The following is a 12,152-nucleotide window of genomic DNA, read 5'->3' as shown; positions in this document are numbered from 1 at the left end:
GGAAATAATAAAAGTCTGTACCGGAAATTCACGAAGGGCCTATTTTTCTAAAACTGTTCTAACAGCTGACAACAATTTTAAGCCACAGCAGGTTGGTCCAGTTCCTGCGTAATATCATGAGAGATTCATACTCCTATGTGAAGACCTAGCAATGGTACTAAATCATTTATTTTGCATTAAATATCTTGAATTTTCACAATATGAACTTTCAAAGACAGCCATGTATCAAAATGCTAAATGTTACTTTTTTGAAAATCATCTGAACAGTATGGTACTTGCTCAAAGTCCTCAGAAGTTAAGGTCAGCAGATGCAGCTCTCAAGCATACCAGAGACTAGATAATCAAGAGAGAAAGGAAAAATCAATCCATCAGAACTGGTTGTAATTCTTTCATTGATCCCGACCACTCCTTATTCTTCATTTTCATTTCACCACCACTTCTGTCGAACTTTATCTTTTCCAAGGGCTGGAAGGCTGCCATAGATCACAGCCCAGCAACTTTGGTTTTTAATTTTAAATGTCAGCCAGAAAAAGAAGAAAGGCAGTCGGCATTTTAAGTGAGAGTGGAGGTACATTTGTTCAAGAATACTGACCTGGCTGTGCAGACTGCCTTCTGGTATTAGGGCTCTGGACATTCTCCTTGGATTCACTTTTCTATCCCATTTTTATTTCAATTCAGCAAACCCTTGGGCTATGGATATAAAGATAAAAAGGATCCAATTTATTCTGACCAGTTTAGTGTTCCTCCTCTCAGGAGTCTCAGAGGAGTGTGATTACATCATAACCTCTTTTTGCCACGTACTCAAGATGATCATTTCAAATAGATGGGAGAAAATCAAATTCTCTACTGCCAAATTAAATGTGAATACTAGCGCCTTACAAATGCCCTTCTGGCCAGGTGCAGTGGCTTATGCCTGTAGTCCTAGCACTTTGAGAGGCTGAGGCAGGTAGATCATTTGAGGTCAAGAGTTGGAGACCAGGCCAGGCGCGGTGGCTCACACCTGTAATCCCAGCACTTTGGGAGGCCGAAGCAGGTGGATCACCTGAGGTCAGGAGTTCGAGAACAGTCTAACATGGTGAAACGTCATCTCTACTAAAAATACAAAAATTAGCTAGGCATGGTGGCATGCGCCTGTAATCCCAGCTACTTGGGAGGCTGAGGCAGAAGAATCACTTGAACTGGGAGGCAGAAGTTGCAGTGAGCCAAGATCACGCCATTGCACTCCAGCCTGGGGAACTAGAGTGAAACTGTCTCAAAAAAAAAAAAAAAAGAGTTGGAGATCAGCCTGACCAACATGGTGAAACCCTGTCTCTACTAAAAATACAAAAATCAGCCGGGCATGGCAGCACATGCCTGTAATCCCAACTACTGGGGAGGCTGAGGCAGGAGGATCACTTGAACCCAGGAAGTGGAGGTTGCAGTGAGCCAAGATCACGCCACTGCACTCCAGCTCTGGCAACAGAGTGCGACTCTGTCTCAAAAAAAAAAAAAGAAAAGAAAAAAAAAAGAAGGCTGGGCGCGGTGGCTCACGCCTGTAATCCCAGCACTTTGGGAGGCCGAGGCGGGCGGATCACAAGGTCAGGAGATCGAGACCACAATGAAACCCCGTCTCTACTAAAAATACAAAAAATTAGCCGGGCGCGGTGGCGGACGCCTGTAGTCCCAGCTACTCAGGAGGCTGAGGCAGGAGAATGGCATGAACCCGGGAGGCGGAGCTTGGAGTGAGCCGAGATCACCCCACTGCACTCCAACCTGGGGGACAGAGCGAGACTCCGTCTCAAAAAAAAAAAAAAGAAAAAAAAAGAAAAGAAATTGTACAGATGCCAGTAACGACAAAATTGCTTCTTGATCCTGTTAAATAACATGTCCTTAGAACTATGTGAGGAAGATGACAAATTCATATCAGCTTGAACCAAAGTTCCAGACTGGAAAGAAAACTATTCCAAACCCCATGATCATCAAGAAGTTTTATTCAACCATTAGACTCGAGCTGCATTGAAAGACAATCCCCCTCCACTCATTTCCAGTGTATCTTCACTTTGGGGTCTGCTGTTGGGCCTCTACTTGCCTCTTTCCTTCTTCTCCCTCCCTTTGACCCTGTCCTCTCTGAAGTCCCTCTCTCTCTCCCAGTCACTGTCGGGCCACAACCTTGTGGGCTCTCTTTCTTGCCATCTCTTCTCTCGGCCCCTGTCATGGTCTCGATCCCTTGTCCTTGAGTCCCAGTGTCTTTCTCGGGATCGAGATCGCTCCCGCCTTTCCCGTTTTGCCTCTCTATAGAGGTCGTTTTTAACAACTGGCAAGTTAATAGGTTTTCGAAAAGGCCGGTCCCGTCCCCCAAATCTCAGTTGTCCAGACTCCTTTTTTCCCCCCAGACCGCCTCCAAGTCGCCGAGGGATCCACCCTTTGAGAGTCCTTTCCAGCTCGTAGTCCACAAATATCTCATGCTGGTCAATAACCAGGCCATCGGCATCTCGGTAAGCTTTGATCACAGCACGCTCCTCCTTGTATTCGATGAAGGCGTAGCCCTTTGAAAAGCCTGTGACCAAGTCCCTGACCAGCCGAAGCCGCCGGATGTCACCATAGCGGGAAAAGACTTCCTTTAATTTGTCCTCCTTGGTCTGCAAGTTTAGTCTGGCCACAAACAGGGTGAGGAGGGGATCTCCTATGACACCTTTGTTGGGGACATATCGTGCCAGCATTGCCCTCCAGACCGCGCGGTCATGTGGGTCTTCATCAGTGCCATCGATGCTGCCCGCTTTGAGTGGATCATACTCCTTGGCGATGGGCATCCAATCATTCATGTTCTAAGAATAAGAGCAAGCATGGATGGAGCATCTACTCCAAGCCACTCATTCAACCCTTACAACCCCATGAAATGGATACTATCATTCAACCCTTCTTGAAGACAGGAAAGGAAGGGAACACCCACAGAGGCTAAGTCCTCCCCGCTAGTAAGTGGGGGAGACAGCATCAAAGCCAGGCAGTTGTGCTCCAGAGAAGCCCTTACCCACTCCTGCAAATGCCCTCTTGGGAAGCAGAGGGAGGCGTGCTTGGGTTTCATCCACATATGCATCATCTGGCTCAGCCACGGGAGGGCACTTACCAACTATGAATACATTACAATGTGGCCGCGTGGATCAAAACCAGACTTCCCTTTCAGAACCTTAAAAATGATCATAGGAAAACTAGCCCAGGAACTGCTGGTGGAAAATGGCATTTTAAAAACTCTACTACCAAGAATTTCAAACAAATGCCAACATAGAGAATCATATAATAACCCTCCACAAACTCACCTGGCTCAACTAGAACCACCATGCACATGTGGCCAGAATAAGCTGCCCCCAGATAATTCTGAAACAAATTCTAGATATCGCATCATTCATGTGGAAATTTTTTACTACGCATCATTAAAAGATACAGACCTTTTAAAAACTACAAGAGAAAATGGGGATTTGGATGCACCATTTTGCAGTAAACAGACAACAAAACTAAGGCTACAGTGACCAGCAGCGAGTTATTTGGTTCAAAAGGAACACAGGATTTCTTCTCAGCTCCCTGGCTGATAATCCGTTTCGCCTGGGAGCATGAGAATTTACTGCAATGGTAATTTTTTGCCCAGGAAGCGCACTGCAGTTGTCATGCCTTCTGATACATAATTAATTCATGTGAATCTTTGCTGGAATAATAAAATGCTTACTAACATTTCAGACCCAGCTAATGCTTATGTGACCAACCTGCAAAGCTGTAGAGCCAATGCTGAAATATGTTACTTAAAAACCTTGGCTGGCCGGGCACAGTGGCTCAGGCCTATAATCCCAGCACTTGGGCAGGCTGAGGCGGGTGGATCACCTGAGGTCAGGAGTTCAAGACCAGCCTGACCAACATGGAGAAACCCCATCTCAACTAAAACTACAAAATTAGCTGGGCATGGTTGCAGGCGCCTGTAATCCCAGCTACTCGGGAGGCTGAGGCAGAAGAATTGCTTGAACCGGGTTGGTGGAGGTTGTGGTGAGCCAAGATTGCACCATTGCACTCCAGCCTGGGCAACAAGAGCAAAATTCCATCTCAAAAAATAAAAATAGGCCGGGCGCGGTGGCTCAAGCCTGTAATCCCAGCACTTTGGGAGGCCGAGACGGGTGGATCACGAGGTCAGAAGATGGAGACCATCCTGGCTAACACGGTGAAACCCCGTCTCTACTAAAAAATACAAAAAACTAGCCGGGCGAGGTGGCGGGCGCCTGTAGTCCCAGCTACTCGGGAGGCTGAGGCAGGAGAATGGCGTGAACCCGGGAGGCGGGGCTTGCAGTGAGCTGAGATCCGGCCACTGCACTCCAGCCTGGGCGACAGAGCAAGACTCCGTCTCAAAAAAAAAAAAAATTAAAAAAAATAAAATAAAATAAAATAAAATAAAAATAAAAATAAAAACAAAAACAGCCAGGCGAGGTGGTGGGCGCCTGTAGTCCCAACTACTCAGGAGGTTGAGGCAGGAGAATGGCTTGAACCCAAAAGACGGAGACGGAGGTTGCAGTGAGCGGAGATTGCACCACTGCACTCCATCCTGGGCAACAAAGCAAGGCTCTGTCTCAAAAAACAAAAACAAAAACAAAAACAAAATCAAAAAACAACCACTAAAAACCAGGTCTTTCCGGCCAGGCACAGTGGCTCACGCCTGTAATTCCAGCACTTTGAGAGGCCGAGGAGGGAGGATCACGAACGAGGTCAGGAGACCGAGACCATCCTGGCTAACACGGAAAAACCCCGTCTCTACTAAAAATACAAAAAAATTAGCCGGGCGTGGTGGTGGGCACCTGTAGTCCCAGGTATTTGGGAGGCTGAGGCAGGAGAATGGCGTGAACGCGGGAGGCGGAGCTTGCAGTGAGCCGAGATCGCACCACTGCACTCCAGCCTGGGCGACAGAGTGAGACTCCGTCTCAAAAAAAAAAAAAAAAACAAACCAGCTCGTTCCTGGAAGAAGTTCCAAAAGTTAAGAGAAAAAAAAGGCCGGGCGCGGTGGCTCAAGCCTGTAATCCCAGCACTTTGGGAGGCCGAGACGGGCGGATCACGAGGTCAGGAGATCAAGACCATCCTGGCTAACACGGTGAAACCCCGTCTCTACTAAAAAATACAAAAAAACTAGCCGCGTGAGGTGGCGGGCGCCTGTAGTCCCAGCTACTCAGGAGGCTGAGGCAGGAGAATGGCGTAAACCCAGGAGGCGGAGCTTGCAGTGAGCTGAGATCGCGCCACTGCACTCCAGCCTGGGCGACAGAGCGAGACTCCGTCTCAAAAAAAAAAAAAAAAAAGAGAAAAAAAAATGGCGGGCACAGTAGCTCACACCTGTAATCCCAGCAATTTGGGAGGCCAAGGAGGGCAGATCACGAGGTCAGGAGTTTGAGACCATTCTGGTCAAGGAGTTTGAGACCAGTCTGGACAACATGGTGAAACCCTGTCTCTACTAAAAATACAAAAATTAGCCAGGCACGGTGACATGCGCCTGCAGTCCCAGCTACTTAGGAGGTTGAGGCAGGAGAATGGCGTAAACCCAGGAGGTGGAGGTTGCAGTGAGCCAAGGTCACATAATCGCACTTGAGACTGGACGACAGAGTGAGAGTCTGTCTCAAAAAAAAAAAAAGAAGAAGAAGAAAGAAAAAAAAAAAACTTGGCCTGGCGCAGTGGCTCGCAACTGTAATCCCAATACTTTAGGAGGCCAAGGTGGGAGGATCACTTGAGCTCAGGAGTTGGACACCAGACTGGGCAACATATCAAGACCTCATCTCTACTAAAATTCAAAAATATCAGCCAGGCATGGTGATGCACGCCTGTAGTCCCAGCTACTAGTGGGGCTGAGACAGGAGGATGGCTTGAGCCTTGGAACTTGAGGCGGCAGTGAGCCTTGATCATGCCACTGTACTCCAGTGTGGGTAACAGAGTGAGACCCTGTCTCAAAAAAAAACAAAAACAAAAAACCAGGTTTCTGTGAAATATGTGCAGTAGTTCTCATCCCTAACAGCATTTTTCTGTAATATTTATTAAAATATCTATAACATTTTTCCTCTTACTCAAATTTTCCTCAAGGATCTTTCTGCTTTATTTCTTCCTCAGTTGATGGGTTATATAGGGGAGTGATTACTTACAGGTGCACTGTGAGGTTTTTTTCCTCAGTAAAAAAGCCAAACACCTACAGAATAAAATCCAAAATCAATGGCACTGCACTCAAGACCTCTGACCCTAGACCAGGCAGGGTGGCTCACGCCTGTAATCCCAGCACTTTAGGAGGCCAAGATGGGAGGATCACTTGAGGTCAGGAGTTCAAGACTAGCCTGGCCAACATGGTGAAACCCCTATCTACTAAAAATACAAAAAATTAGCTGGCATGGTGGTGCACACCTGTAGTCCCAGCTACTTGAGAGGCTGAGGTAGGAGAATCACTTGAACCCAGGAGGTGAAGGTTGCAGTGAGCCGAGATCATGCCACTGCACTCCAGCCTGGGCAACAGAGTGAGACTCCCGTCTCAGAAGAAACAAAAAAAAAGATCTCTGACCCTCACTTAGCCTCTCCCATCATAAAACGTATTCTACTTTTTTCCTGATCCCTTCAACAGGAACAAAGCCTGTTTGTAAACTACCCAGGCTTGCTCCTCCTTCCTTGAATGTGCCCTAATTCCCCAGCCCCATGACCTTCCCAGTACATTTTTTCTTTTTTTTTGGCCTAAACCGTTAGTGCAAACATCTCAGGATGATTTCCTCTCCTGGGAATATCCTCTCCCTGCCTATCTCCCCCATACGCACTTGCAGGAATTCTCCTGGGCCTGTCAAGTCCAGCTTCAGCTCCCTCCATCATGAAGCAATTGTGTCTCTCCCACAGCTCACTGAACCTTTTAAAGTCCTGATCATGCTTTGCCCAACACACAGTACTCTTCAGGCTGGTGGCTCCAGATCCTAGGATGCTTTCTGATAAATGCTAGGGAACTGAACCAACTCCAATCAAAAATCATAGAACTGGCCCAGCGCAGTGGCTCACGCCTGTAATCCCAGCACTTTGGGAGGCCAAGGTGGGTGGATCACCAGACATCAGGAGTTCGAGACCAGCCTGGTCAACATGGTGAAACCCTATCTCTACAAAAAATACAAAAATTAGCCGGGCGGTAGTGGCATGCACCTGTTATCCCAGCTACTCTGGAGGCTGAGGCATGAGGATTGCTTGAACCCAGGAGACGGAGGTTGTGGTGAACAGGGATGGCGCCACCGCGCTCCAGCCTGGCAACAAAGCAAGACTCTCTCTAAAAAAAAAAAAAAAAAAAATTCATAGAACTGACCCAGCGCGGTGGCTCTTGCCTATAATCCCAGCACCTTGGGAGGCCAAGGCGGGTGGGATCACGAGGTCAGGAGCTCAAGACCAGCCTCGGCAACATAGCAAAACCCCATCTCTACTAAAACTACAAAAATTAGCTGGGTGTGGTGGCGGGTGCCTGTAATCCCAGCTACTTGGGAGGCTGAGGCAGGAGAATCACCTGAAACCGGGAGTCAGAGGTTGCAGTGAGCTGAGATTATGCCACTACACTCCAGCCTGGGCAACACAGCAATACTCCGTCTCAAAAAAAAAAACAAAAAGAACTTTTTTCAGTCCAAATCAGGCAAACCTGATCGTTGAGAAATGAGAAGCAGGACATGACACTGTTTACCACCACATGGTAAAAGGAGGGCAATATGTCTGTCATCATCAAGAAGCAACTGTGCAGAGGCTGCCTCTCTGCTGTCAGTAAAAGAATGAGAAACAGATGGAGTGACAGAAGGAGCACAGGATGAGAGGGAGACAATTTCAGTCCTGGTCTCGGCTCTGGCTCTAACTCAATTTGTGTCTTCTCTCATGGCTGGAATTTCTCCATGTGAAAAAAAGAAGAGGCTGGGCGTGGTGGCTCATGCCTGTAATCCCATCACTTTGGGAGGCCAAAACAGGAGGATCCCTTGAGCCCAGGAGTTCAAGACTAACCTGGGCAACACGGGAAACATGGTGAGACCCTGTCTCTATTTAAAAAACAAAACAAAAAAAAGGCCGGGTGCAGCAGCTCACACCTGTAATCCCAGCACTTTGGGAAGCAGAGGTGGTCAGACTGTCCGAGGTCGGGAGTTCGAGACCCGCCTGACCAATATGGAGTAACCCCGTCTCTACTAAAAATACAAAATTAGCCAGGCGTGGTGGTGCATGCCTGTAATCCCCGCTACTCGGGAGGCTGAGGCAGGAGAATCGCTTGAATTTTTTTTTGAGACAGGGTCTTGCTGTTGCCCAAACTGGAGTACAGTGGCACAGTCATGGCTCACTGCAGCCTCAACCTCCTGAGCTCAAGCAATCTTCCCACCCCAGCCTCGTGAGTACCTGGAATTACTCACTATGCGCCACCATACCCAGCTAACTTTTTTTTTTTTTTTTTTTAAGAGATGGGGTCTCACTATATTGCATAAGCTGGTCTTGAACTCCTGGGCTCAAGCTATCCTCCTGCCTCAGCCTCCCAAAGTGCTGGGATTACAGGTGTGAGTCGCCGAACCCAGCCTGTACTAACCTCTTACCTCCTCTCACTTCTCAACAATACCAGGACTTAGGTACTATATTATTATTGCCTTTTCAGATGTGAAAGGTCAGACACAAAAAGGCAGCCTTTGCCCGAAATCCTAAAGCTAAGAAGTAGCCCAGTGGAGGAGTTAGAACCATGGGCAGTGTGGACTCCAGAGCTAAAGCTCTTAATCAATTTCCTCTGATGTTTTTCATAAAATATAAGGTTTTGGAGATAAAGATGGGAAAAAGAAAACACACAAACCAGTATTCTGGGTGTCTGAGGCTGAGACCCACCCCTCCTCTCCTGAAGGAAAAGAACCCCTCCCCATTCAACCTTAAAAAGTCACAAGGGGGCCGGGCGAGGTGGCTCACGCCTGTAATCCCAGCACTTTGGGAGGCCGAGACGGGTGAATCACGAGGTCAGGAGATCCAGACCATCCTGGCTAACACGGTGAAACCCCGTCTCTACTAAAAATACAAAAAAACTAGCTGGGCGTGGTGGCGGTTGCCTGTAGTCCCAGCTACTCGGGAGGCTGAGGCAGGAGAATGGCATAAACCCGGGAGGCGGAGTTTGCAGTGAGCCGAGATCCGACCACTGCACTCCAGCCTGGGTGACAGAGCCAGACTCCATCTCAAAAAAAAAAAAAAAGTCACAAGGGGCCTGGTGTGGTGGCTCATGCCAGTAATCTTAGCACTTTGGGAGGCCAAGATGGGCGGATCATTTGAAGTCAGGAGTCACAAAGATCTACCAAATAAAACTGATATTACTGTACACAAAGCTCCTATTCAAAGCTTTAAGACTTCTTCAAATTAAAATGGAAGAGAATTACAAAGGGATAAGCATGGATTTTGTTCTCTCTCTCATCTGCATGCTTCTATAGATATTAATAGCTGGTTTCACTGTTTCTCATTAATCTTTCTAGGTGCACTTCCTCCCGGGCAGCATTAGGTTGAGATTTCCTACAACAGTCTCTTTCGATTTTTACATTCTCTTTTTTACTTTATTTATTTATTTATTTAGAGACAAAGTCTCGCTCTGTCACCCAGGCTGGAGTGCAATGGCCAATCTCGGCTCACTACAACATCTGCCTCCTGGGTTCAAGTGATTCTCCTGCCTCAGCCTTCCCAGTAGCTGGCATTACAGGTGCCCGCCACCACACCCAGCTAATTTTTGTATTTTTAGTAGAGATAGGATTTCACCATGTTGGACACGCTGATCTCAAACTCCTGACCTCAGATGACCAGCCTGCCTCAGCCTCCCAAAGTGCTGGGATTACAGGTGTGAAGTACCAAGCCCGGCCTCATTCTCTCATTTTATTCATACACGGGAGGATATCAGAAATGAATGGTGGGGGCCAGGCGCGGTGGCTCATGCCTGTAATCCCAGCACTTTGGAAGGCTGAGGCGAGTGGATCATTTGAGGTCAGTAAATTTTAAGCTTCAGGTTTCTTATTGTGAAATGTAGCTAAATGTCATTTCACTAGGTTTTTGTGAAGATTAGGTCATATGGTGTCCACAAAAATGCTTTACAATTATAAATTATTATACAAACTTAGAAAAATTTTGACCAGGCACGCGGTGGCTCACGCCTGTAATACCAGCACTTTGAGAGGCCGAGGCTGGAGGATCGCTTGAGCCCAGAAATTCGAGACCAGTCTGGGCAACAAAGTGAAACTCCGTTTCAATCAGTCAATCAATCAATCAATTCTCCAGGCGTGGGGTCGCGCCTGTGGTCCCAGATACTCGGGAGGCTGAGGCGGGAGGACCGCTTGACCCGAGATGTTGACGCTGCAGTGAGCCAAGATCGCGCCACCACGCTCCAGCCTGGACGACTCCCTGTCTCTGGGGAAAAACAAAAAACAAATTAAGCCTCTTCCTGGGTCTTCGGGGTAAGACCCTGCCCCTCCTGGCCAGGTGCAGTGGTTCACGCCTATAATCCCAGCACTTAGGGAGGCCGAGGCGGGCGGATCACGAGGTCAGGAGATCGAGACCATCCTGCCCAACGTGGTAAAACCCCGTCTCCACTAAAATACAAAAAATTAGCCGGGCGTGGTGGTGCACGCCTGTAGTCCCAGCTACTCGGAAGGCTGAGGCAGTGGGATCGCTTGAACCCAGGAAGCGGAGGTTGCAGTGAGCACAGATAGCGGCACTGCACTCCAGCCTGGGCGGCAGAGCACGACTATCTCAAAAAAACGTTGCCCCTCCTGTCCTGTGGAAAGCAAAACTGAAGGCGGGACCCACAGAGCCCTCCAGGACATGCGCAGTGGGCCTCGGAGGCAAACACGTGTTTCTGTGGAAAAGCCTATCCTTCCCATGCAGCCTCCAGCTTGGCCGCCGGCCCTGAGGCCGCTCCCCCGCCCCTCTCCTTCTGTGGGGGTCGCAGGGAGTAAGGGGCCATCCTTCCAACCCAGCTCTCGTGCCCACTCCCCGCAACGCAACCCAGAATGTCGTCCCCTTTGCCAGGTTCCAACATGGCGCCCCACACAAGCGCGAGCACAGCGTCTGGGCTGCACTCTCTCTTCCTTCTCTCCAGCTTGGGGCCCGCTCCCTCCTAGCCGCTTCCACTCACCTCAGCAAAGCTCGGGCTCCCTTCCTGCGGAGACAGACGAGTGGCTGCAGGTGACGGCGGATTCCCCGCGCCGGCCTCGGCCCGACCTTTACATTGGTAGCAGCAGATTCGCCGCCAACGCCCGTTTCCTGTTTGTTTTACTTTTAAAGTTTTATTCACGTGCGTCGAGGGTGTTATCTCCAAAGACAATAAGCTTTATTTTTTAAAAAAAAATTTTAAGAGAAAAATTGCTAATTCAACAACTAAGTTGAAAGAAAGACTATCGAATATGCAGTTACCTGGGACATTTTACTTTATTATTTATTTATTTTTATTTATTATTTTTTCTTGAGACGGAGACTCCCTCTGTCGCCCAGGCTAGAGTGCAGTGGTGCGAACTCGGCTCCCTGCAACTTCCGCCTCCCGGGTTCAAGCGATTTTCCTGCCTTAGCCTCCCGAGTAGCTGGGATTACAGGCGCCCGCCACCACGCCCGGCTATTTTTTGTATTTTTAGTAGAGACGGGGTTTCGCCATGTTGGCCAAACTGGTCTCGAACTCCTGACCTCAAGTGATCCGCCTGCCTCAGCCTCCCAAAGTGCTGGAATTACAGGTGTGAGCCATCGCGCCCGGCCCCAATTTCTTTAAAAAAAAAAAAGGCCGGGCGCCGTGGCTCAAGCCTGTAATCTCAGCACTTTGGGAGGCCGAGACGGGCGGATCACGAGGTCAGGAGATCGAGACCATCCTGGCTAACACAGTGAAACCCCGTCTCTACTAAAAAATACAAAAAACGAGCCGGGCGATGTGGCGGGCGCCTGTAGTCCCAGCTACTCGGGAGGCTGAGGCAGGAGAATGGTGTAAACCCGGGAGGCGGAGCTTGCAGTGAGCTGAGATCCGGCCACTGCATTCCAGCCTGGGCGACTGAGTGAGACTCCGTCTCAAAAAAAAAAAAAAAAAAAAAAGGCCAGGCGCGGTGGCTCACGCCTATAATTCCAGCACTTTGGGAGGCCAAGTCGGGCGGATCATGAGGTCAGGAGACCGAGACCATCCTGGCTAAAAC

General features: G+C 48.8%; 3 protein-coding genes across 3 annotated transcripts in view; all 3 read right to left on the bottom strand.

Annotated features, from left to right (window-relative positions):
* The window catches only part of DDX55 (DEAD-box helicase 55), a 312,124-nt gene that overhangs the window by 154,997 nt on the left and 144,975 nt on the right, over positions 1-12,152 (bottom strand). The window lies entirely within an intron of this gene.
* The window catches only part of TMED2 (transmembrane p24 trafficking protein 2), a 209,137-nt gene that overhangs the window by 127,793 nt on the left and 69,192 nt on the right, over positions 1-12,152 (bottom strand). The gene's annotated exons all lie outside the window — the stretch shown is intronic.
* Positions 1,953-11,692, bottom strand: SNRNP35 (small nuclear ribonucleoprotein U11/U12 subunit 35). Its single transcript, XM_050748159.1, has 2 exons — positions 11,117-11,692; positions 1,953-2,804 (listed from the first exon to the last, which is right to left on the bottom strand). The coding sequence occupies exon 2, from the start codon at positions 2,799-2,801 to the stop codon at positions 2,061-2,063; it is 741 nt and encodes a 246-aa protein (XP_050604116.1). The 5' UTR covers positions 2,802-2,804; positions 11,117-11,692; the 3' UTR covers positions 1,953-2,060.

Source organism: Macaca thibetana, chromosome 11, assembly GCF_024542745.1.
Source record: "Macaca thibetana thibetana isolate TM-01 chromosome 11, ASM2454274v1, whole genome shotgun sequence".
Lineage (NCBI taxonomy): Eukaryota > Metazoa > Chordata > Mammalia > Primates > Cercopithecidae > Macaca > Macaca thibetana.
Note: the sequence above shows the minus strand (reverse complement) of the source record. Positions and strands in the feature narration are given on the sequence as shown.

Coding starts and splice junctions, on each gene's coding strand:
- SNRNP35 (XM_050748159.1), bottom strand. CDS start 2,801: ATGAATGATTGGATGCCCATCGCCAAGGAGTATGATCCACTCAAAGCG.